General features: G+C 43.4%; 1 protein-coding gene across 1 annotated transcript in view; it reads left to right on the top strand.

Annotated features, from left to right (window-relative positions):
* The first annotated feature begins 14,476 nt into the window (after positions 1–14,476).
* Positions 14,477–21,747, top strand: part of CHRDL2 (chordin like 2) — a 58,211-nt gene continuing 50,940 nt past the window's right edge. The window contains exon 1 of the mRNA XM_061629650.1: positions 14,477–14,591. Coding sequence (XP_061485634.1) covers positions 14,516–14,591 — 76 coding nt within the window. The 5' untranslated portion in view covers positions 14,477–14,515. The remainder of the gene's footprint in view (positions 14,592–21,747) is intronic.

The following is a 21,747-nucleotide window of genomic DNA, read 5'->3' on the forward strand; positions in this document are numbered from 1 at the left end:
CCCACCAAAATTAATGAATGTGATTAAGTTAGATCCATTAATTTCAGTGAATCTGCTCTGAGTAAAACGGGATTCAGTACCACCCAATATAACAATTAACAGCATAATCCTAACCATGTCTACTCTGAGGTAAGTCCTATTAAATGATATGGTGCTTACTCCCCGTTAAGTGGTGTTAGGATTGCAGCCTAAAACAACAGGTATCTCAACTTCAGTTAAAACTACAATTTTAAACAGTCAAATTTGTTGTGTCTAGACGGCCTCATATGAACTTGTAGGTTTTGGTTCTTTGTTTTTTTTACTTAAAGATAGAAAGTTAGATTTAGAGTCAACCTTTCTCAACCTTTGGATCCCCAGATGTTGCTGGTCTACAGTTTCCATAATTCCTGACTATTGGTCATGTTGGCTGGGGCTGATGGAAGTTGTAGTCCAACAACTTTTCGGGACCCAAAGGTTGGGAAAGGTTGGGAAAGGTTGATCTAGACCAGCCTTTCCCAACCAGTGTGCCTCCAGATGTTGTTGGACCACAACTCCCATCTTTCCTGACCATTGGCAATGCTGGCTGAGGCTGATGGGAGTTGTGGTCCAACAACATATGGAGGCACACTGGTTGGGAAAGGCTGATCTAGACTAACAGTGCCATCTGAAACATACCTACTCAGAAGTAAATTCTACTGAATTCAATAGGGCTTATTCCGGGGTAAGTGGGGTTAGGACTGGAATGTGGAAGGAGGTATGAGACATTCAAGAGAAGCTATGTTAGGTGCTGTGTAGGTCTAAGGTTCTATCAACGAATTATGGGAAGAAGCAAAGGTGCATAGCAGCATACTCTCAGTCCCTGGATCAGATTGCAGGGTCGGGAGGAGAAGTCTGGATTTGTTAAGCCCTGGGGAATGTTTTGGGAGATGCTGCACCTGCACAAAAGAGACGGGTTCCTCTTGAACCAGGATAGAAACTAGGGTTGCCAGGCTCAGGGCCTGAGACTGATCCTGTATCTTTAGGAGATGAGAAAGTCAGCCAAGTGCAGGTGTTCTTGCAACACCATAATGGGAAAAACCACAAGGTGGAATTCTCCCTTCCCCTGCATAACTTTTAAAGATCCTCTTGGAGGCCGAGCCTGGCAACCAAGAGGTCTTCTGTATCTTTACAAGTTGTGCAGGGGGAAGGGAGAATTCCACCTTGTGGTTTTTCCCATTACAGTGTTGCAAGAACACCTGCACTTGGTTGACTTTCTTTTCTACTAAAGATACAGGATCAGTCTCAGGCCCTGAACCTGGCAACCCTAATAGAAACAGATTGTTGGCCCTTGAAATGAATAAGGTGGCAGAGCAATGTTTAAAACTGATTGCGGAGGGGACAAATCATTCCCCAGGGAAGGGGAAAAAATATTTACGACAATTCAAATGGGGGAGGGTAGAACTAGGCATTCATTCTTTGAGCCTCAAAGGACAAATACCGGCCAACTACTATGAAATGGTTTGATGACCTAAATGCCCTTGCTACATTTGAGCTACATTTGTCTGGGTGCATATTTGGACATTTGGAAGACATATATTGATCTGTATGTATAAACCAAAATGGATGTATAGGTACTACCTGTCGGGTATGCTTTGAGTGGGATTCCTGCATTGAGCAGGGGGTTGGACTCGATGGCCTTATAGGCCCCTTCCAACTCTACTATTCAATGATTTATTTGATTCTATGATACTTAAATGTTCTGTTAATGAGAGCTGGAAGGGTTTTTTCCTTATTTCCCCCCTCTTTTTTTCTTTTCTTTCTTAATTAAATGGCAAGTTTTAAAAAACCAATAACAATAATAAAAAAAGAACTAGGCATTGAGAGTTCAGGGGCACATTCAGAAAGGCCAAAACACTCTAGGGTAAAACTCATGTGCCAAAGGCATTTGAAGAGAGACGCTGTGTAGAAGTGTTTTTGCGCACTGTGTAGGAGTGTTTTTGTGCAGAAGTGGTTTTGAGCCAAGATGGGCAAACAGAAGTGCTTGGTCTCAGGGGAGAGCCTCAATACAGTGACTCCTTTATATGTGTCTTCAGAGGGTAGATCCCTATGCCTGAATTAACTTTCTCAGGAATGGAGTCTGAGGAGCTGAGGCAAATAGTGGTGACAAGAGACCAAGTTCTAGGCATTACTGACAAATTAAAAACTGACAAATCACTAGGTCCATATGACAACCATGCAAGGGAGCTTAAAAGTATTCAAGTGTGAAATTGCTACTCTTCTGATAGAATCATAGAATGATAGAACACTAGAGTTGGAAAGGGCCTATAAGATCAAGTCCGACTCCCTGCTCATTACAGGAATCCAACTTAAAGCATATCCGACAGGTGGTACATCTATTTTAGTTTACACATATAGATCAATACAAATGTCCAAATTTGCATCCAGATGAATGTAGCTCAAATGTAGCAAGGGCTGCAGCTGCCTCTTGAATGCCTCCAGGGTTGGACAGCCCACTACCTCCCAAGGTTATGGGTTCCATGTTTGTACTGCTCTAACAGTTAGGAAGGTTTTCCTGATGTTCATCTATAATCTGTCTTCCTGCATCTTGAGCCCATTATTCCGTGTCCTGCACTCTGGGATGATCAGGCAGAGATCCCGGCCCTCCTCTGAGTGACAACCTTCCACGTACTTGAAGAGTGCTATCCTATCTCCTCTCAGTCTTCTCTTCTCCAGACTAAACTGAGACTCAATCCTGACAAGACTGAGATGCTGTTGGTGGGGGGGCTCTCTGCCCAGATGGTTGATGTCCGACCTGCCCTAGATGGGGTTACACTCCCCCTAAAGGAGCAGGTCCATAGTTTGGGGGTCTTATTAGATCCGCTCCTGTCACTGGAGGCTCAAGTAGCCTCGGTGGCACGGAATGCGTTCTACCAGCTTCGGCTGGTAGCCCAACTACGACCCTATCTGGATAGGGAGAACCTTGCCACAGTTATCCATGCTCTGGTAACCTCTAGATTGGACTACTGTAATGCACTCTACATAGGGTTACCTCTGAAGACGGTTCGGAAACTTCAGCTGGTGCAGAATGCTGCGGCCAGAGTTCTTACTGGGACAAAAAATTTGATCATATAACACCTGTCCTGGCCCAGCTGCACTGGCTACCAATATGTTTCCGGGCCAGATTCAAAGTGTTGGTTCTTACCTATAAAGCCCTTAACGGCATCTCCCGCTATGTACCTACCCGGTCGCTGCGCTCAACGTCGAAGGCCCTTCTCCGTGTCCCAACGCATAGGGAGGCACGGAGAACGATAACTAGAGCTAGGGCCTTCTCAGTGGTGGCCCCCGAACTATGGAACGCCCTCCCTGATGAGATACGCCTGGCGCCTTCTTTGTTATCTTTTCGGCGCCAGGTAAAGACCTACCTCTTCGCCCAGGCATTTTAAAAATTTTAAAATTTGAATTTAAAATTGAAAAATTTTAATTATGTTTTATTGTGTATTGTATTTACATCCACTTGTATTTTAGCCTGTTTTATTATGCTGTACACCGCCCTGGGAGCTTATTGCTATAGGGCGGTCTAAAAATGTAATAAAATAAATAAATAAATAAAATAAATAAACATGCCCAGTTCTTTCAGTCTCTCCTCACAAGGCTTTGTTTCTAGTCCCCTGATCATCCTTGTTGCCCTTCTCTGAACCTGTTCCAGTCTGTCTGCATCCTTCTTAAACTGTGGTGTCCAGAACTGGACACAGTACTCATTATGAGGCCCAACCAGTGCGGAAACAGAGGGGAAGTAATACATCACTTTTAATGTGCAACTGCAATGGGGAATGGGGGTGATGAGATATGAGATATGGCTTTTAACTGGCTGACAATGTGTGGCTTTCATAATGTGAACATTTGTTGTTATATGCCTTCATGTCGATTATGACTTACGGTGACCCTATGAATCAGTGACCTCCAATAGCATCTGTTATAAACCACCCTGTTCAGATCTTGTAAATTCAGGTCTGTGGCTTCCTTTATGGAATCAATCCATCACTTGTTTGGTCTTCCTCTTTTTCTACTCCCTTCTGTTTTTCCAAGCATTATTGTCTTTTCTAGTGAATCCTGTCTTCTCATGATGTGTCCAAAGTATGATAACCTCAGTTTCATCAGAGCTTGGAAGTAACTAGTTACAAGTAACGAATTACTTGTAATTCATTACTTTTTTGAGTAACGAGTGGGTAATTCCTTTACATTCTGATTGTAATAGAACTAGGAGTAATTTTACTACTTTTGTGGAGTAATTGTAACGTTTCCAGAATTACTTTTGGGCATTACTTTGGGGGGGGAGCAGGGGAAGTCTGCTCCTCTGATTTGTGGATGAAAATCATGTGCCTCAAACTGGGCTTCTGTGCAGTGTCGCTCTTTCCTCATGCTCTGTGGGTGGGCAGGAGGTGACGAGGGAGGAGGTGGAGAGTGAGACGAGGTGGAGTGGAGAAAACAATTATTTAAAAAAACAGATAGTGGTGGTGAAGAATGGAGTGGAGGGAAAAAGGATCCAGAAGTCAAGAACATGGATAAAGGAGGAGAAGGAGGCAGCAGCAGAATGGAGATAAAGAACTGTGGAGGTGAATGATGACAACGTATGTGTGTGAGAGAGAGAGAATACTGTGTTTTCACTTGGCACACAAAGTGGCCTCCGCCACCCTCTCTGGCTACTGTGCTGCATTTACAGTATTTTACCTTTTTTGCATCTCAGGGGAAAATGTTTGCTTGAGTGAGTGTCCCTTAGCTGGTGGCAGGGCAGGGTCTGGGAGGTGGTTAAGTGAGAGAGATTATGCTTGCTGGCTGAGGGGGGGGGGTTGCACTTGGTTTGACGTGCAAAGATCTGAGTGGTGGCCTCAGCCTCCCTCCCCACCACCCTTACCAGCGGAGAGACCACCATTGCTATCTTATGAATAAAAATAATTATTATACTACCTCTGTATGTGTGTGTTTATTTTTAATGTTGTTTTAGGCTACTTAGATGTGCAGCAGCCAAGGCCAGCACCTTGTATGCATTTTTTAAAGTAACTGAAATGTAATTGTAGTGATTACTTTGGAGGAAAAATAAAGTAATCAGTTACTTTCAGAGCAATTGTAATTGTAATGGTAATTGCTACTTTTTTGGGCCATGTAACTGTAACTGTAATTTATTACTTTTTAAAAGTAATCTTCCAAGCTCCGAGTTTCATCATTTTAGCTTCTAGTGACAGTTCTGGTTTAATTTGTTCTAACACTCAACTATTTGTCTTTTTCACAGTCCATGGTATGCGCAAAGCTCTCCTCCAGCACCACATTTCAAATGAGTTGATTTTTCTCTTATCCGCTTTTTTCACTGTCCAACTTTCACATCCATACATACAGACTGTAATCCTGCTTTTGTGCTTTCCTCTTTAACTTTCATCAACATTCGTTTCAAATAATTACTGGTTTCTGCAAGTAGTATGGTATCGTCTGCATATCTTAAATGATTGATATTTCTCCTTCCAGTTTTCACACCTCCTTCACCTTGGTCCAATCCCGCTTTCCGTATGATATGTTCTGCATAATAACACAAAAAGAGACCTGTGGCTGCATTACTGTAGATCAAAGGGTGCCCTTCTAGTCCAGCGTCCTGTTCTCACAATGGCCAACCAGATGCCTTAAGGGGAGGCCTACAAGCAGGGCCTGAGCTCAAGAGCACCCTCCCCACTTGTAATGCCCAGCAACCAGTATACAGAGACATAATGTCGCTGACCGTGGAAATAGCCACTTCTAGCCGTTCATAGTCCTACCGTCCATTAATTTGCCATCTTCTAAAGCCATCCTCTTTTAAAGTCACCCATGTTGTTGGCCATCACGTGCCTCTTGTGAGAGCGAATCCCGTAGTCCAACTATGCACAGCTTGAGAAGCACGTTATTTTGTCTGTCCTGAATCTTCTGACATTCAGCTTCATTGAATGGCCCTTCTGGGTTCTAGTACTATTTTATTTATGTTATTTATTAAATTTATATCCTGCCTTTCCTCCCAGAAGGACCCCAGGGCGGCAAACAAGAACACTAAAAGCACTCTACAACATCTTAAAAACAAAAGACTTTAAAACATATTAAAACAAAACACCTTTGAAAAAATGCACCACGAGAGAGGGAGGAATATGTCTCTCTATCCACTTTCTCCATGCTGTGCAAAATCTTTTACACCTCATATTCACTCATGACTCCCCTTATTTGCCTTTTTTTAAAAAGCTAAAAAGCCCCAAATGTTGTAACCTTTGCAGCCCCTTCATCTTTCTGGTTGCCCTTTTCTGAACCTTTTCCAACTCTACAATATCTTTTTTGAGGCAAAGTGACCAGTGTTCTGAGATTTACACAATGGCCTTATTGCCTAGGCAGATGTATTTTCAGTCCGTTTCCTACTGATCTCTAACATGGAATTCACATTTTCACAGCTGCTGATGGAAGCATCTGTCAATTTCAGTTCTCTCAGTTTCTCATACTTCTATTCTTAAATCCCTATTTCTCCTGCAATTTGCTATTTTTTAAAAATCCTAACGAAAATTCTTCAGTATTTTTGTGCCGATTTCATCTAAGAAACACATTTTATGCAGTTTTCACTAATGTACACACTTTTGCAACAAATTATGCTAATATAACGCTTTTTATGTTACTTTCACAAATATGTGCATTTTATGTGCATTGTCCCTGAACATACAGTAGCGCCCCACTCATATGGCGGGTTATGTTCCGGACCCCCGCTGAAAAGTGAAAACTGCTGAAAAGCGGAACTCATTGAACAAAATGGCACGCAACGCCTGAAAACCGCCGTAAAAGCGGAACATGCACAGTATGAGTGGAGCTTTAGTCTAATTGCGTCTAATCGAGACAGCTGCATTAGTGAAGGGCTGTAATGGGCCCCCCTGCTGTATATTTATTTTATTATTTATTTATTTATTTTTACTTATTTTATTACATTTCTATACCGCCCCATAGCCGAAGCTCTCTGGGAGGTGCACAACAGTCAATACAATACAATAAAATACAATAGGTCATATATAAACAAATTTAAAACTTTTTAAAAACTTTAAAATTATAAAATACCCAAAAGAATCAAGACAGTTTTTCAACACATACTAAAAAGCTAAAAAGCTAAAATGCCTGGGAAAAGAGGAAAGTTTTAACCTGGCGCCGAAACGATAGTAATGTTGGCACCAGGCGTACCTCATCAGGGAGATTGTTCCATAATTCGGGGGCCACCACTGAGAAGGCCCTTTTCCTTGTTGTCACCCTCCGAACTTCCCTATGGGTAGGTACCCGGAGGAGGGTCTTCGATGTAGAGCGTAGTGTACGGGTGGGTTCATATACATTTTTGTAAACATTGTTTGCCTGGAGAACTGCACTGAAAAATTCAGATAAGTGTGAATTTTGAAGGACGGCTGTGTGTCTGTTCTCTTTTTCTTTTGGAAAGCGCAAATTTGATAGATTCGGCTTTAAATGTGAACTGAATCAAATTTCTCCCCATCCGTAACTGCTGCACACTGGGTCAACATCTTCACTGAGTTACCCATTAAGACCCATTAAGTCTCATTCTTGCTCAGTCACCACCAGTTCAGACCCAATTAGCATATATGTGAAATTAGGATTTTTTTGCCCCAATGTGCATTACTTTCCACTTGCTTACATTGAATTGCGTTTGCTATTTTACTGCCCATTCACCTAGTTTGGAGAGATCCTTTTGGAATTCCTTGTAATCTCTTTTTGTTTTAACACCCTTAAGTCTAGATTATTTATGAACAAGTTAAAAGCAAGTCCCAATACCAATCCTTGGTGGATTCCACTTTCTACATCCCTTCACTAGAACAACTGTCCATTTTTTCCAACTCTCTGTTTCCTGTTCCTTGACTAGTTACTGATTTGTAACGGAACTGGATCACCCTGTGTATGGGCTTGTTGATTGTAGAACTCTAATAGGTTAGTACCAGTAATGATTTGAAACGAATGCTGATGAAAGTTAAAGAGGAAAGCACAAAAGCAGGACTACAGCTGAATGTCAAGAAGACTAAAGTAATGACAACAGAAGAGTTATGTAACTTTACAGTTGGCAACGAGGACAGTGACCCATTGATTCATTAGAAAAGATAATAATGCTGGGAAAAACAGAAGGGAGTAGAAAAAGAGGAAGACCAAACAAGAGATGGATTGATTCCATCAAGGAAGCCACAGACCCGAACTTACAAGATCTGAACAGGGTGGTTCAGGACAGATGCTCTTGGAGGTCGCTGATTCATAGGGTCGCCATAAGTCGTAATCGACTTGAAGGCACATAACAACAACAACAACAACAATAGGTTAGTGAGACAGGACTTACCCTTTCAGAAGCCATGATGTCCTGCTTCAAGCAGACTTGTTCTCCTATATACTTGGTAACTGTATTTATAATAATACTTTCCACCAGTTTTCCTTGAACAGACGTTAACTAGCTTGTAATTTCCTAGATTCCCTCTGGATCTGTTTTAAAAATTGGTGTTATGTTTGCCAGTTTCCAGTCCTCACGTATGGAGGCTGATCTTAGGGAGAAGTTATATATTTTTATTAGAGACTGAAAGAAATGGGCACGTTTAGCCTTGAGAAGACTGAGGGGAGATATGATAGCACTCTTCAAGTACTTGAAAGGTTGCCACACAGACGAGGGCCAGGATCTCTTCTCGATCGTCCCAGAGTGTAGGACACAGAATAATAGTGTCAAGTTACAGGAAGCCAGATTTTGACTGAACATCAGGAAAGACTTCCTAACTGTACAACAATGAAACCAATGACCTAGGGAGGTGGTGGGCTCTCCAACACTGGAGGCATTCAAGAGGCAGCTGGACAGCCACCTGTCGGGTATGTTTTAAGTCGGATTCCTACACTGAGCAGGGGGTTGGACTTGATGGCTTTATAGGCCCCTTCCAACTCTTCTATGATTCTATGAAAAGCAAAAGAAGTGAAAAATCAGTTAGAATCACCCCTGACTGATTAAAACTTCCCATTACTGATTAAAATTAGCTCTCACTAATTAAAATGGGTTATTAGTAGTTAGTCAACTAAAACTTTAGTTGATTAATCTACTAATTAAACTTGTGCCCTGATCCTAATTACATTGGGAGATATTCAGTGCTAATCCTACTTGGAGTAGACCCACTGAAGTTAATAAAGATGACTAACTTCGGTTCATGAATTTCAATGGGTCTACCCTGAGCAGGATTTAGTTGAATACAACCCATTTTATAGAAAGTGACTGAATTTGTTTTCTGTTCCCGTATTTCCTATTCCTTTAGTGTTGTGTCCATTGGATTTTAAGACTATGGGCAGGGATTGTGTTACTTTTTCATCTTTGCATGGTGCCTTGGAAAATTTTGGCACGTTATCATCGCCATACACAAGGCTCATAGCTCAATGGCAGAGCACTCACCGCATGCAGAAGACCCCAGGTTCAATCCTGGCATGTCCAAGAAAGACTTGTACCCCGGCCTGAAACCCTGGAGAGCTGCTGCCGGTCAGTGTAGACAATTCTAAGATAGATGGACCTGTTGGTCTGGCTTGTTGTGTAAGGCACCGTTATCATACATTAATTGATTGATTAAATTTCCAGAGTCTTCATTGACCAGAGACTCTTGGGTAGTTTTTAACAAAAATACAATAAAATGAACAAATACCATTAAATAAAACAATCTCAATACAAATTACATAAAAACTCAGAGCCCAGCATAAAAGCAAATCACACAGCATAAAAATTGACCAGCATAAAAATCCGTATAAAACACAGCAATAACAACAAAGGGGGAAAACAAATTTTTTAATTTGGGGTGTTGATATGCTGCCTACTAACCAACATGCTTGAAATGGCTTATGATTTATTTATTTATTATTTGATTTATATCCCGCCTTTCCTCCCAGTAGGAGCCCAGGGTGGCAAACAAAAGCACTAAAAATACTTTAAAACGTCATAAAAATAGACTTCAACATATATTAAAACAAAACATCTTTAAAAACATTTTTTAAAAAGATTTAAAAACATCTTTTTAAAAAAAGTTTTAAAACACCTTAAAAAGCAATTCCAACACAGACACAGACTGGAATGAGGTCTCTACTTAAAAGGCTTCTTGAAAGAGGCAGGAATTCTGGAGGTGCCAAAAAGATAACAGAGATGGTGCCTGTCTAAATATTAATTCTAATATTTAATTAGAACTAAAAGGGTTGGGGGAGTAAAAATGTGTTCACCTGGAGCCAAAAAAACCACCGCGTAAGTACCAAGTGACCCGTTCTGGTCAGGAGGAGAATGGACAATTGGGATGCCAGCAGTGAAACACGCCTCTTCTTAGTGGCCACCTGCCTCACCACAGGGCCCATCCATATCTCCTTTTAATCTGCGATCTAATCTCCTTGTGTGCCCATTAATTTGCCAGCGTCCATATGACATTCCCCACCACTTCGGACTTTCTCTAGAGAAACCCGCACTTCCATACCCTGCTATAAACTATGATTATTATTTCTGTCCCAATCTAACCTCTGTAGTGAGGACATCTCCCCTCCCTTTTTTTTATTATGGGAGGATAACTGGGTTCCTCCTCCTCCTTTCTTACAGTTCATTCCTGCTTCTGGTACTGAACCAGGGTACTTCCTCCTTCTGGGTTCTGTAGCTTTTTTTAAAAACTCTATTTTGCGATCAAATGTAAAATTGAATGTTTAATGAACAAAATTTCCACTTAAAACCTAACTTGTGATATTACACAAAAAATTCATTGAAAACACAGACTGCACCTCTATGTTAGTAAATTTTAAGTAGTATGTACCATGTTATATATAACAGCCCAGACAAGGTTACTTTATTTTTTAAAAAGTGTCAATAAAGTTTGTTAATAACAATAAATAATAATAATTTGCACCTTTTGCTGTTGAAGGAATTTCCATTTAAACACAAACCTGTGTGTGCGTGTTAATTAAAAAAAAAGGCATATGTTTTTGTGCTCTTCCGGAAAAGCGTGCAGAAAGCAAACTACCGTTATGGACTAATCACCATAAAGGGGTGGACTTAGGGACGTGACAAAATGCAAAAGTGAATTAGACAACAACAAAAAAAGAAGCCCCCACGTATGGATGCTTGAAAAGTGGGTTTTAACAAATACATCCGACCACAAACAGGTACATGGTATCTTGAGGCCACTAACCGTATATGGAAAATGTGGATTTTGAGATTAGGTATGGATGGGCCCTCAGTTGGCACAGGAATCTGGAGCAGGACGTATGCCAGGCACACATTGGAATTCGTAACCATTAGAGGGAGATAAAGTATTGCCTGAGGAAGAAGGAATGCAGAAAGACTGCCAAAATAATCTTGGGTTCAAGTCTGATGGAGATCCTTTCAAAGTGACAGGTTTACCATCAAAGGAGCTGAAATGTTACACAATAGCTTTTGTTAATGTTTTTAACGTTGTTTTGTTTTAATGTATTTTAAGGTCTGTTTTTATGATGTTTTAAAGTGTTTTTAGTGTTTCTGTTTGCTGCCCTGGGCTCCTGCTGGGAGGAAGGGCAGGATATAAATCAAATAAATAAATAAATAAACCTTCATCGGCTGCGGGATGGGTCTGGGAGGCAAGCTGGAATTGGCCCCCACATGCTGCTCTTGGCCTTGTTAGTTGTTTAGTAACTGCAAAGACAGAAAAGATAAGAGAGGTTATATCACGTCTCCCCTTCATATTATCATAGAGCTGGAAGAGACCTCAAAGGTCATCTAGTTCGTCCAATGCATTGCCAATGCAGGAAATCCTCCAGCAATCCTGATAGGTGGCATCAAGCCAGTGCTTAAAAGCTCCTAATAAAGGAGAGCCCACCGCCTTGTAAGGCACTCTGTTTCACTGTCAAACATCTTGCCCTGTCAGGAAGTACACACCATACATTTAAAGCACATGATGTCCCCCTCCAAGAATCCTGGGAGCTGTAGTTTATCCCTTATAGTGCTACCATTCCCAGAATCCTTAACAAACTACAGTTCCCAGGATTCTTTGGGGGAAGCCGTGTGCTTTATATGTATGGGGTTGGTCGATCATCCAATGGCCAACCAGATGACCTGGTTGGGGATGCTTTAAGTTGGATTCCTGCACTGAGCTGGGGTTTGGACTCCATGGTCTTATAGGCCCCTTCCAACTCTACTGTTCTGTGATTCTGTGACCTTGGGATGCATCCAAAAAAGGCATGTCGCCTTTCCCTGCCCCATCATCTGGTATATTCCTCTGAATCTGGAGCTGTCATAGCTAATTGCTGTTGTTAGACCATCCTTCTGAGGGCTTCATGTCAGTGGTGGACAGAGCAACGGATATTGCTATTATTGTTATTGTTGTCATCATCATCATCATTATTATCATTATTATTAACTATCACTAGAAGCTAAAATGCTGAAACAGGTTATCACACTCTGGACACATCATGAGAAGACAGGATTCACTAGAAAAGACAAGAATGCTGGGGAAAACAGAAGGGAGTAGAAAACGAGGAGGGCCAAAGAAGAGATGGATTGATTCCATAAAGGAAGCCACAGACATGAACTTACAAGATCTGAACAGGGTGGTTCACGACAGATGCTACTGGAGGTTGCTGATTCATAGGGTCGCCATAAGTCATAATTGAGTTGAAGGCACATAACAACAAAAATATTGTTATTATTATTACCTTTTTAGAGTGGGCTAATTTCTCACACCTTGCTGGTGGTGTCCTTCATCCAGGGAAGCAAGCGGCATCATCCGAGTTCAAAGACCAGGCAATACCAGTTGGGGTCCAGAGAGGGGGTGAGAGAGGCCTGGAGAAGAGCCGAGGGCCAGTGAGTGAGGCCTGGAGGGCCTGTGCTCTCCTAACCTGGCCAAATCCCTTTTGAAATGCCACCTGTACAAGGGGCAGGATTGTACTTGCTTCCCGGGATGTGCATCCTCTTTTTTGCTTCTCAAGATCCATGCCCCTCCAGGGAACATTCGGACACGCCGCTGCCCTATTACGGAAAGGCTCATCAAGGGGGGAGGATGCAAAAATGCCATCTTTTCTCCGGGCCTCTCCCTCTCCTCCGCGTCTGCCCTGGACCTCGTTCCTCCCCCCTCCATCATGGAGGTGCAGTGGCTACTAGAGAGGCGGGGCCAGGGGAGGCCTTGGGGAAGTTACAGTCTCAGCCTACCTTACAGGCTTTTGGTGAAGCTAATCAATGGGCGTAAGCCATGATGCCTCTACGCTCAGATGTGGCATTTCCCTGAGTACCACATTTGGGGACGGGCTGTAGCTCACTGGCAGAGCTCCTGCTTTGCATGCAGAGGCGCCCAGGTTCAGTCCTCAGATGGGACTTGGGGAATCCCATCTGAAGCCCTGAGCGGCTGCCGGACAGTGCAGACAATACTGAGCTGGGTGGAGCAATGGCTCTGACTTGGGATAAGGCAGCTTCCTAGGTTCCGGGGTGTTGGCTTGTGTGCGTTGTTGTGTGAAACAGCATACATTACGTTGGAGTTAAGTTGAGCAAGAAACTTCTTCAGAGCATGTTAAGAGTCTTTATTGAAAGACATTAAGGCCAGAGGCTTAAGAGTAAATACATGTAGAGATTCTTCAGTCACCCCCCTTCTGGTACATCTCTCTCCATAGATAAACACAAAAGACAGCCTCTCACCTCAGAGGCATAATTCAGAAGAACGACAACACATAGACTCTGTTAGAACTTTCCCAGTCGCTATCAGATGGCTACCATAGCAACGGCCCTGGCCGTCCGTTCCCAGACAGGGCATAGACATAACTCCCCCTTAACCACAGTTACGTCTTCACACTTGCAGGCTTCATGGAAAACTACTAGAGACAGTAATGCCTACTGGTCACCAGCCCAACACGGGGTGGGTGGGGTTTGGGGGGTATCGCAGGGCTATCATCTTTATGCCTAAGGCAGGTGCTTCCCAGAGGCCTCTTTCTGGCTACCGTTGCAAAGAAAGATGTTGGGGTTAGACAGGCACTTGCTCTGATCTGCCAGGGCTCTTCTTAGAGGTGAAAGCTTAGAGCTCTCAGGTGGGAGGATAAGATGGACCGGCAAGATGCAAACATGATCTAAATAAATGTTGGCGTGGGACTAGCACAGAATTGTTCTAGAAAGGGCAAGCAAGTAAAGAAACAAGTCCCAGAAACAAAGGGGTTAAAGTTTTCCGGCTTTCAGCCCCTCCTGCTGCTTTGCTTGAGAAAACTTAGGAGGGGGGGGAGAGAAGAGAGAGGTTTTAAAAGGCTGATTTTAAAAAACTGCACTCCAGTCTCTTGCTTTCTCCAAAGAAGGCACCTCTGCAGTGCCAAGGCACAGGGCTGTAGGCAAGGAGCGTTGCTCTCGTCTAGGAGGGTGCACAGTCAGAGTTCTGCAGGTTGAGGCTGTGGTTGCTCTCTGGCTGCTCTCGCCCAATCCTGGTGCTGTCGGAAACTCTCCAAAGAGAGGAGGGAAGAAGAAGAAAAAGACGTTTGGATATATCTACATTTTCTCTTTCTCTCCTGTTGTCGCATCTTGGGTGGAAGAATGGTCACAGAAGCCCCAGAGATTTTTTTTGGCCTAGGATGCTTCTTCCTTTATTTGACTTTGAAAACTGATGCCAGTAAGTAAACGGGAATGGGAGAATGCCTGGAAGGTGGAGGTGAATGAAGAGAGTGGGAGAGAGTCTGTTGAACGATGGAGGGAAAGCTAGGGATTTTGGCTGCCCAAATGCTGCTGCTGCTGCTGCTGCTGCTGCTGCTGCTGCGGAATTGTTGCATTTGCATTTAGCAGATGTGTTAGCAGAAAAACGTTAGGGAAGTATTCTCTTGATGGATGAGACAAGGGACTCCTTGGGAAGCGTCTACTGTTCTTTCTATAATACTCCTATAGCATGATACACTGGGGGCATCTCTGATGTGAAACCTTTTTGAATGCTCTTCCCCAGGTCTCTTTCATTTTAGTTGGGGTTGCACTGGAAGATATGCTCCGTGGATCATGCCCTAAATGAGCAACACGTGTGACGCTCTTTTGCTCACCGTTGCAAAACCGGTGTCGTGAACATGACCACACTAGCAACGACCTGCTGGGTTGTCCATTTCTTGTGAAACCTGCCTTGCTTAAATTGCTATTTCCCTCTCAGTCTCAGCTCTCAGTCTGTGATAGAAGTGATGCTACTGTAAGGATGGGTGAGGAAACTTCTCTAAAACATTTCTGCAAACTAAAATGGGCTGTGAATTTAATTCACAGTAATAACTTTCTCGTTTTCATAGAAAACGGGGAACTGTGGGGAACTGAGGCTGACGGCACCTTGCCCCCAAACTAAGTCAGGACTCTGGGTCTCAAACCCCAAATGAGAAATGTAGATTTCTGATACTACCCCAGGATAAATTCTACTAACATGGGGTTAACTCTCACACTCCCAACAGCATGATTGTTGTTGTTGTTATGTGCCTTCAAGTCGATTATGACCTATGGCGACCCAATGAATCAGTGACCTCCAAGAGCATCTGTCATGAACCACCCTGTTCAGATCTTGTAAGTTCAGATCTGTGGCTTCCTTGATGGAATCAATCCCATCTCTCCTTTGGCCTTCCTCTTTTTCTACTCCCTTCTGTTTTTCCCAGCATTGTCTTTTCTAGTGAATCATGTCTCCTCATTATGTGTCCATAGTATGATAACCTCAATTTCATCATTTTAGCTTCTAGTGATAGTTCTGGTTTAATTTGTTCTAACAACCAATTATTTGTCTTTTTCGCAGTCCATGGTATGCACAGAGCTCTCCTCCAACACCACATTTCAAATGAGGTTATCTTTCTCTTATCTGCTTTTTTCACTGTCCAACTTTCACATCCATACATAGAGATCGGGAATACCATGGTCTGAATGATCCTGTCTTTGGTGTTCAGTGATACATCTTTGCATTTGAGGATCTTTTCTAGTTGTCTCATAGCTGCCTTCCCCAGTCCTAGCCTTCTTCTGATTTCTTTATTGTCTCCATTTTGGTTAATGACTGTGTCGAGGTATTGATAATCCTTGACAAGTTCCATGTCCTCATTGTCAACTTTAAAGTTCCATAATTCTTCTGTTGTCATTACTTTAGTCTTTTTGACTTTCAGCTGTAGTCCTGCTTTTGTGCTTTCCTCTTTAACTTGCAACAGCATTAGTTTCAGATCATTACTGGTTTCTGCTAGTAGTATGGTATCGTCTGCATATCTTAAATGATTGATATTTCTCCCTCCAATTTTCACACCTTCATCTTGGTCCAATCCCGCTTTCCATATGATTATAGGTATCACCCTGCTAATAAGCAGCAAGGAGAATTTTATCGTACATCAGATGCAGACAAAGTGATAAAAAGTGTAGTAAGGCATCTGTAAGATTGTAGCCATCCATAGATTTGTAGAAACAGCTGAGTGGGAAAAATCTTTATTGTTTGTTGAGAGGCTATTCTTGAGCTTTGTTCAGCACCCATGCTTGATGCTGTCAGGAGAGTCTTCTGTCCTCACCTGTCTATCATCAACTGAGCTGGTGTGTCTTCCTTCCTTGTGACCAGTGAAGCACAATCTGACATCCAGCCTGGCATGACTGCAGATTGCAGATTGTCACTTTCTGCAACATTCTGGGGTACTCTCCCCCTCCCTGGATAGGATGTGAATTGGCTCACTCGCAGGAAAAATCTGTTCTGCATCAACTTGACATTGTGCAGCTCTTGCATCCTGGGGTAGGTGGGATTCTTGTGTCGCCCTGGCAAGATGTGTTCTTAAAAGGGTGGTGAAATGGCTGTCTATAGCCAGCTGGTTTCTTGTGGGGTGGGGCAGCAAACAATGACAATATAAAGAAAATTAAGTAATCAAAAGAGAGAGGAGCTGTTTCTCCTGGTCAGGTTGGGTTGTGTGAGTTTGGCTTTCTCAGGTTTTCCTTCCTTCCTCGGTGGCATACCATGTGGCTTGGTTCATTTGCTTGAGTTATCATCAGGATCATTGTACATCCAGGAAACCGTAGGGTAGAAACAGCTTCCTCATGCTTCCATGCTGAGACCCACAGTGATCTGGATTGAGCATGAGATGACCTGTTACCCTGGTTGTCACTGTGGCGGTGGGGCTAACATGGTGGTTCCTGCATTTATCACTCGTGTGGGTTGATGGCTTCTTGCTTCCTGTTAGTCCTGTAGATTTCATTATTCATACTCTAGTCTAGCTTTCTTCAGCCTGTAGTCCCCAGATGTTGATGGGCTACCACTCCTATCTTCCCTGAACACTGGCTAAGATGACTGGGGATGATGGGAGTTGTGATCCAACAATGTCTGGGAGACCAAAAGTTGAAGAACTCCGCTCTAGACCACAGTAGCCTTCAGGTGCTCCTACGCGCTTGCTCTCTGTCAAACCAGGACCAGTAGGCATCAGGTCCAGTTCTTAGGTGACGCATAGAAATGGATGCATTCCCTAGCATGCCCTTACTCTGATACAACCAAGAAAAGAACCTGGAATTAATAGCTTGCCCAGGAGAAGAGAGTCTGTGCTGATTAAAAGCATCGAGGTTTGCTCCCTACGAGGGTCCAGTATAGACATTCAGCTCTGAGGAATCACTAGGACTTTACCAAAAATTAGTGAGTTCAACTTTCTGCAGTTCACCTGTGCAGAATGTGTGCCATAATTAAAATGATGTGGTTGGGTTGAAAAACACAGTAGATTTGGGCTGGTAGCAGAAGAATCCTACCCGTTCCCATATGACATTGCCTTCTACTGTCAGATTATTAGGAACCCAGGAAGCTTCCTTATACTGAGTCAGACCATAGCTCCATCTCATTCAGCATTGTCCACACTGGGTGGCAACGGTTCTCCAGGGGTTCAGACAGGAGCAAGCTCCCTCTAGCCCATCTCCTCTATGTTGGGCCAAAACGATAGGTATAAATTGAGTATATGCCAGCCAGGTTGCAGCTACGGTGCTGTTGACCATTGCACAAGCTGGGATAAAGTGGAAGAATCACTGAGGGGTGTGTTCATGTTTGAGTCTTCTGAAATGCGGCAAGTAAGTGCTTGGAGTTACATTGCTTGGAACACGGGCTGATAAAACGTCTGTTCGTACAATTTGAAAGGCTCGTTTCTGGCGGGTGCCCTCCGCTTGGAGTATCAAAGCTCAGTGCTGGAATCTGTCTTCAGTGACAGGAGAATACTCACCTCGGACATGCTAATGGATAATCAAGACCAGGGTGCTCCTGATCCCTTGCAAAATACCATTCGCAACCAGTCTCCTCTTCTTCATGGATTTGGGATTAGGAGAAAGGTTGCCAACTCAGAGGCTGGTTTGGAATGCCAGCACCCATCCTTTTGTGAGATAAGCCCTGACTGCAAGAAACTTTCGAGCCCAGCATCTTCAGAAATGAGGATGCTGGACCTGAGCCAATAGGGATCTTTATTACATTCTTATGCATGTTTACATGCGTGATGCCCTACATACCAGCAGACAGCATTGCCTTCAGAAACTAATTTGTGTTTCTGTTTTCCCGCTGCAGCCAGGAGAGGCAGACTCTGCCAGTCCCTAAAAAGTGTGCCAGTGCTTGAACTCTGTGCAAACTTGCCTCATTGGCACGTGATTGTTCTCTGCTGGATAAACTCGGTTGTTGAAGAATCTGGGACTTTTTTATATAGTGGCAGGTGCAACTGAGGAGACAGAGCAAAGAGCAGGGGTGGTGTCTCAGTTTTCTTATAACTTGCTGTCGCTGTTATGGCCTTAACTCCGTGGGGATTGTAGCTAGGCTGGGGTAAGAATGGTAACCGACCAGGAAAAGACAGCAGCCTGATCTGCTCTTCTGCTTTTTAACATGCAGTTTGATCTGGAGAGATCAGTAGGTGAAGCTTTTCGCAGCATGATAAACGCGAGCACACAGTGTCTGGCCTGTAAAGCAACTGTTAAAGGCTCAGGAGCAGGGCTGCTTCAGAGTTGTTGGCAACTCTCAGCAAGATGGGAACAGACTCTAACAGAGAACAAAAAGTACGGTTCCCGGGGTTCTCTGCAGAAACGGGGTTTATGTTTGAAGTGTAGACAAGCATAAGTTAGGGACAGGGGAGAGATTTCTAATTTTCATGTGAACCTACCTACTCCACACTTTCTGAACCAATGCACAAGCCAAAATGCAGCGATCCTTTGAAATCTGCCCTTTTCCGAATTTCATGAAGCAGTTCTCCAACCAAAAAATGCATCCCAATAAACACAGGAAAGTGAACACAAAATGCATATATTAATGAAAATAGCATTAAAATGCATTGTTAGGGGAAATTCTTTATAAAAATATGTATATTAGGCAAAAACAGCATAGAAAAATATTAGGAGAAATTCACATAAAAATGCACATGGATTTTTATGCACTGTTTTTTTAAAAAAATAGCAAACTGAGGCAGGAATGGAACAAACTGAATATAAGGCTGGAAAAAATGAGAAAGTGAGAGAATATATTTAGACATTATTCTTTGCATTCTGTTTTCATCCCACCCTTTCTCTGAGGAGCCCGGGATACCCTGTCCCTGTCAATTTCATTTATCATCACAACAAACCTGTGAGTTAGATTAGGCTGAAAGACTGTGGCTAACTGAGATTTGGATCCGATTCTTCCCGGCCCTAGAGTAACGACTATACCACATTGGGTCTCAAATCAATGACCGCGAAGTAGAAGGCTGCTTTCTGAAGACCCAAAATTTGACACCTGGAGCCGTTTCTCACACGACCCAACAGCAAACCCGGGTTCGCCACACTCCTCAGGAAGTCATGTGGATTACCAGCCCCTACTCCCTGATGAGTGAAATTAACCTTTGTTTGTGCTTTCTATATTATTTGTTTGCTCTCCTGTTTATGAGATGTATATCCTGTTGCTTAGAGGTGAAGCAATGCCATTCATTATGGCATAAGCTTTTGTGAACTTTTTTTCATCCAGCGTGTAGCAGATCCCAGTCCACGAAAGCTTATGTCCTAATAAATTTGGTTGTCTTTACGGTGCCACAGGATTCTTTGGTGGTTGAAAGATGTGCTTGTTGCATTAGGAAGCTGGCTCATACTGAATCAGACCATTGGTCAATCTACCTCTGTGTTGTCTACACTGACTGGCAGTGATTCTCTATGGCAGCAGATGGAGATTGCACCTACCTGGGCCCTTTTGCATCTGAAGCAGATTGTCTACCACTTAGCTGCAGAGCTTGGAAAAGTTACTTTTTTGAACTACAACTCCCATCAGCCCAATGCAGTGGCCATGCTGGCTGGGGCTGATGGGAGTTGTAGTTCAAAAAAAGTAATTTTCCCAAGCTCTGCTTAGCTGTGGCCCTTCTCTTCACATTGTACATTTATAAACCATACATGTAAGACACCTTGAGCGTGCAGCCAAGAGCAGAACTAGTTGCATGCCGCTTTGTGATTCTTTGGAAGTAGGTGTTTTTGCATTTAAATAGCGCCACTGTTGAGGCTGCAGTTTGAAGTAGAAAACCAGCTCAGGAGAGGGAAGGGCCTTCTGTTTTTCCCTTGAAAACACCTCTTCCACCACCATCTTGCTTTCTTATGACCAGTCTGGAAAAGACGTGAGCATCAGTAACGTAGATAGGTGAACCAGTCTTGAGATTCTCAGCAATCCAAATTCAGCAGGAGACAGTGGTGGCTGGTGCCCACTGGGATTAGTAGGGCGGAAGGCTGGGAGCCCAACAGTAGGTGGCACCAGAGCCAATGACACGCAGAGCCAGCTAGTTCTGTTTTTGTCCTGATCCTCCTCCCTGCTGAGAAGGAAGAAGCTGGCAAGCAGAGCTGCCACCCTCTGGACTGGTAATTAAGAAGATGGGCAGGTGGGGGCTGGCTGAGGGCAAACTGAAGTTGGTGGGGCAATGCCCCACTCACGCTAAAGGATCAGCCTTCACTGTGGCAAGGATGCAGAACCTGGCTGCAGCCAGAACTTGCTGGGGCTTCTCCCTGGAGCCAATTTCCCTTGCATGGTTGTGGGTCCTTTATCCTGACAAATCTGTTTGCGAAGGCATATAGCAATTTATAAGCATTTTTAAATTGCTTTTTTAAAAATGTATTTTTAAATGTGTGTATTTGTTTTTAATGTTTTTAATTGTTGTAAACCATCCAGAGAGCTTCGGCTACGGGGCGGCATACAAATGCACTCACTCAATCAATCAATCAAGTGGCATGGGGACCTTAGAACAGGGTTAGAAAATTTGTGGCCTTCCAGATGTTGTTTGACTCCCACTCCCATCACCCTTGGCCGTGCTGGCAGGGGCTGATGGGAATCCAGCACCATCTGGAAGGCCAGGGGTTCCTCATCCCTGAGCCCTCTTGCGCTCAGGTCCTCCTTGCAGGCTTCCCAGAAGAGGCACCTGGTTGGCCACTGTGGGAACAGGATGCTGGACTAGATGGGCCATTGGCTTAATCCATCAGCTCTTCCTTCTGATGTTCTTATGCCAGGATTTGGATTATAACATGCATTTTAGTTGATATGTCCCAGTTCACTGCCATATGGACTTCAATATCATTTCTTAAATTAGTGGTATTTTAGTTTATATTGTGACTTGATGAAAGTGTAACAGAATTGGGCCATGACCCACTTTAGAAAAAGCAGGAAGGGAGTCTGATAAATTAGTACAAGTCACCACTAGTCTGCCTGTGTTAGATGTTGGTGTACATCTCACCAGTGGTGGCTGGTGCCCACTGAGTCCGGTAGGGCAGAAGGCAGGGAGCCCAACAGCAGGTGGCGCCAGAGCCAATGGCAGACAGAGCCACAGCCAATGGCAGGCAAAGCC

This window comes from Rhineura floridana, chromosome 5 (genome assembly GCF_030035675.1).
Source record: "Rhineura floridana isolate rRhiFlo1 chromosome 5, rRhiFlo1.hap2, whole genome shotgun sequence".
Taxonomy (NCBI): domain Eukaryota; kingdom Metazoa; phylum Chordata; class Lepidosauria; order Squamata; family Rhineuridae; genus Rhineura; species Rhineura floridana.